This window comes from Penaeus japonicus, unplaced genomic scaffold, assembly GCF_977035675.1.
Source record: "Penaeus japonicus unplaced genomic scaffold, GWHDUDI00000001_assembly GWHDUDI00000011, whole genome shotgun sequence".
NCBI classification, from domain to species: domain Eukaryota; kingdom Metazoa; phylum Arthropoda; class Malacostraca; order Decapoda; family Penaeidae; genus Penaeus; species Penaeus japonicus.
Window position 1 is genome coordinate 33,400,159 of NW_028234413.1, and position 5,000 is coordinate 33,405,158.

General features: G+C 48.8%; 1 protein-coding gene across 1 annotated transcript in view; it reads left to right on the forward strand.

Annotated features, from left to right (window-relative positions):
- Positions 1–5,000, forward strand: part of LOC122265455 (uncharacterized) — a 40,650-nt gene that overhangs the window by 29,575 nt on the left and 6,075 nt on the right. The window contains 9 exon segments of the mRNA XM_086541939.1: positions 228–354; positions 628–781; positions 1,559–1,724; positions 1,966–2,095; positions 2,410–2,669; positions 2,777–2,870; positions 2,873–2,997; positions 3,152–3,333; positions 3,677–3,852. Of these exon segments, the coding sequence (XP_086398065.1) occupies positions 228–354; positions 628–781; positions 1,559–1,724; positions 1,966–2,095; positions 2,410–2,669; positions 2,777–2,870; positions 2,873–2,997; positions 3,152–3,333; positions 3,677–3,852 (1,414 nt within the window).

The following is a 5,000-nucleotide window of genomic DNA, read 5'->3' on the forward strand; positions in this document are numbered from 1 at the left end:
TCTCTCTCTCTCTCTCTCTCTCTCTCTCTTTCTCTCTTTCTCTCTCTATCTCTCACCTTCCCCCTTCTTCCCTTCCCTGCTCACCGTCAACTCCCTCTGTTTACATATCCACTGTTCCTCCTTCCGCTCACCAACAACCCCCACAGTTTAAGTATTATTTATGTATCATTTATGTATCATTTATGTATCGCTTATGTATCTATATCCCCTATTCCCTTTCCTCACAGATTGGCGTGGGTCTCATCTCCAACCTGGTGACCTTCCCGCCCACCCTCATTATCATACAGCTCTTCCGCAAAGTATCTCCGAAGTACAAGAGAGTCTCTAGGATTCAGAAAGCCATGGATAAACAGCGTGAGTAAATGGGGTCGAGGGCGTGTACATGATTTCGTGTTTCTTTGGGTTATCTATTTGCGTGTGTACACTTTTTGTCCATATCTATGTGAAAGTATGTAACGACGTACAATACGCGCACACACAGACGCACACGGACATGCACACACACGAATACACACGCACACACAACCCCTACCACACACACACACACACAAAGCCACTCACACAATCCTGATTCCCCCCCGCCCCCGCCCCCCTCTACCGAAGTGCTACCCTAACCTTGCCCTTCAGGAGCCGAGAAGAAGCGAGAGGCTGAGGAGAAGATGAAGTGGAGGCGCCTCAAGGGGGAGGCCGACCCCCAGGTGCGGGCGGAGTCGGGGGAGGCCGGGAAGGACTCGCGACCGAAGCCGAAGATCACCAAGAAGAAGAGGAAGGAGCTGCCGTGGTGAGAGTCCTGGTTGTGGTCCTCATCTCCTTTGCTTCGATCATTTTCCTTAGGAAGGCTGTGTGATGTCATTCATTTTCGTCTTCTTCCTTTCTGTATACTACTTCATCTCTCTCTTTTTCTATTTCTCTGGGCTTCCTTCTAGCTTCTTTGAGTAGATATATTTCCAAATGCTGTGATGTAATATCTTTCCAATCTAAAGTTCAAATTAAATATAAAAACTGCTTGCCCTCGACACTGATCAATAACTAAGAGGATAAAGAAACAGTAATCATAAAAATAACACCCATGACAGCACACTCCCCATTTCATACTTTTTCTCTTTTACATCAACCACCTCCATCTTATTTCTTTGGCTTCACTCCCCAACTCATTTCTTTACTCCCACCTCCCATTTATTTCTCCATTTTTGTCGCTTCCAATTTTCATTCGGATTTTACAGCAACCACCAATCGTCTCATTGCAATGACCTCCAAATTTTCTTCCAAACGCAACTCCATTCCACATCTTTCCCATTCCCCGTCTTTCCCTTCTCCTTCCTCTTCCCCTTCTTCCCCTCCCCCTCCCTTTCTTCCCCTACCCCTACCCCTACCCCTATCTCTTCCCTTCCCCCTATCTCTTCCCCTTCCCCTTCTTCCCCTCCCCCTCCCCCTCCCCTCTCCTTCTTCCCCTCCCCTCCCCCTTCCCCACCCCTCCCCTCCCCCTCCCCCCTCCATCCCCATACACCTATCGAAACTGCCGTGGTCTCCAGCCTCGCCTTCGCCTTCGCCTCCGCAGGTGGATGCTGTACATCGCGTGGCTGGTGGCCATCCTGTCCATCGGCGCCGGCGGGTTCTTCACCTTCGCGTACGGCGTGACCTTCGGCGAGGAGCGGACGGCCAAGTGGCTCAGCGCCCTCTTCGTCTCCTTCTTCACCTCCGTCCTGCTCACTCAGCCCATCAAGGTCGGCGCCCGCTCGTCCGTTGTGGGTTGGGGTTGGGAGCGCGGGTGGCTGTGGGTGTGCGGGTCTCTTGGCTTCGTTTGGCTTGGATGTGTTTGTGGGAATGCGGCTGTGTGTGTGTTTGTGCGTGCATTTCCGTCTGTTTATCTGTGTCTGTCTCTCTATCAGTTTATCTGTCTATCTAATTAACTGTATTTAAATCCATCTATCCATCTATTAAGAGCTATTTTCAATTCTTGGACAGGTGTTCATCATGGCCATGATCTTCAGCGCCGTCTTCAAGTCGCCCAACGAGGAGGAAGACGACGCCGAGAACGACGAGAGAGACCCCGAGTTGGGCGAAGATGAGGAGTGGATGCACGCCTTGGGAACAAGTAGGCCTGGCTTTATTCCGTTGTGGCGTTTTCGGGGTTAGCCATAGGGACTGGGTTATGGTGACACATCACTAGATGATTGTTTCACCAGAAATGTGAATCAAGGTTTTCCTCCCCGTTACACTCTCATTCTCACTATTTCTCCACTCATATATGTTTTAGACCTTTCATTTCTCTCCCTCTATCCGTCCGGTTCATGACAATGCTCATGACAATGCCCTCCCCCCCTCGCCTGTCCCTCATGCCATCGCAATCTCTCCTTCCCACCTTCGTAATCAACTCCCCTTCTCCACCCCCACCCCCTTTCCCCCCAGAGGAACGAGTGAAGAAGAAGATAGAGTACAAGCCGGTGGACGGCACCCAACTGAAGGCCGCGCGAGACCAACGCAAGAAGGAGATCAAGATGTGGGACATCATCTACGACGTCGGCGCTTACTCCTTCTTCATCTGGATCGTCCTCATCCTCAGCTACGGGAACAGGGATCCCAACAGCTTTTTCATGACGGAAGAACTCACAAACAACTTCGTCTTGGCGTCTCTCGAAACGTATTCCCCGGATATCAACCTCCATGATGTGAGTTCGTGTCGTGGTCTTGTCTCTCTTCCTTATGGCTTGTCTCAACCCCCTCCCTCCACACGAAAAAAAAACACCCTCATTTTCGATTTTTATTTGATTTTCAGGTTCAGAACTGTTCGTACTTCTACCACTGGCTGAAAGTCGTGTTTCTGGAGGAGATTTTAATGAATAATAACTACCGAGGTAGAATAGAACAGCATGAACACGAATGACAACACCAAGAACACTCACATGCGTCACATTGTTGCTGGGTGGTTACGTTGGTTACGCAACGTCGAAGACAATGAAAGTGAGTCATATGGGGGTTCCATTGCGTATTAGATATGTGCCCTATAAAGTATGATGTTATTATATTATCATCAAAAGAAATAAGATTAAATATTTTCCTTTGAAAACCTAATTGTGATGCCCCCCCCTCCCCCCCCCCCCCCCCCCCCCCCCCCCCCCCCCAGACTCCAAGCTCCAGCATCCGCCGCAAGCCGACCAACGAGTGCCGAGACAAGTCCTCCATCGTGGACGAGGAGAAGAGGGAGAAGAGGGTCGGGTGGGGTGAAGCCGGAGAGAGGAAGAAGAAGAGAGGAATACACTTTACTTACCCGCGGCGCCTCTGGGTGGAGGGCGTCCCCTTCTGGGGGTCGGTGGACGTGTACGGGGCGGGAGGGTGAGTTTTTGATAAGAAATGGGTTTGTGACTCTATTTGGGTGTTCTTGTCTTGGTGTCTTCCTTTCCTTTAATTCTTTTTTTCCCCTTTTCTCTTTCCCCACCTCCCCCTCTTCTTCTACTTCCATTTCTACTTCTACTTCTCCTCCTCCTCCTTCTTCTTCTTCTTCTCCTCCTCCTCCTCCTCCTCCTCCTTCTCCTCCTCTTCCTCCTCCTCCTCCTCCTCCTCCTCATTTTCCTCTTACTCTTTCTCTCTCTGACGTATCATACCCACAGCTTCAAAATTCCTTTATCTAGGTACTGTACTTCCTCTCTGGTCTCCCATCTATTCCTCTCCTTCACAGATACCTCGTCAAGCTAAAAGGCAGCAAGGAAAGTCTCATAGCGAAAATAGAACAGCTGGAGAAGGACGGCTGGATGGACGAGCGCACAAGGGCCGTCTTTGTCGAGTTTTCGATCTACAACGCACAGGTCAACCTCTTCGCCGCCTGCAGGATCGTCATGGAGCAAGGGCCCGAGGGTAAGGGACGGGTGCAAGAGGCATTTTTATGACTTTTAACAGGGCATTTATGGGAATGAGTTATATGATAAGGCATTCTTATACTTGTATTCAGGTAATCTTCATACACGTCTCGGAGCTTAGAGCCAAACTGGTGCCCTTAGGTCGATTGGATGTTGTGGAAGTAAGTGCAGAGTATGGTCATAACAGCGGTAACCCAGTGGATGCCTTCGGTTCTCTTCTGTCAAAACCATCGAGTCTACTAGTGACTACTAGTGGCCAGGGTTCAGATCCAAAACCAGAAGGACGAGCAACTTTGAGGCGTTGCGTATACGGAGTTCCGTCCTGCGGGATATAGATAGGTGCCTCCACAAGGGTCTTCAGAGGAACTGCATGACGACTGACGTAACTTCTCTTCCATTGATTTTTGGTTTGTGGTCGCTGGTCTTGGAAACTGTTGACGCGAGGTAGTTCTTGGTTGAAACTAATTCTTCTGTAGCATTCTCCGAAATGTAAAAGAGGAGAGTCGGGACCATCGCTAATAAGAATAAGTTTAGCTTTATACCATTTGACACTTTGGGCGAACGTCTTTGCTTCTTTACGGACTTTGGTCAGTGCATTTTTTCAACAACTTGACCTCGTTGCTATGTATGGCGGTGTAGTCGCCGAATGATACTCTGCGAACACATTCACATAGTTGAAGAGGTCTAGGACATCCACACAGTCCTGTCATGTTCTACTAATTATGGAGACCCAACCCTTGTAGCCCTTGCTGTTCACGTGGACTTGGCTATCAGGAATGTTGTGCATAGTCCACTGTTTCGGAGGCAGCTTTGAAATCTATAAAACATGTAAATATGATGGCCTCTCTTGAACTCCCGCGGCGTTTCAATAAATCGGAGTGCTAATATATGGACGGTGGGAGAGCGGTTAGGTATAAAGCCGACTTACTGAACGCGCTGTGTACTAATGATAACTGGGACCCTGGCAAGAAAAATGCGAATAAAAAAGTTAACCTCTGTGGTTACTGTAGACAAGCACCTAATGCACATTCATACGCATTCTACGGATTCTGTAATGCATTGATATACACAGTGTTATCGATCTCGCTAGCACACATTCTTCTTTTAATTGATTTGTATTCAGGAATTTGATTTTCAATTTATTCG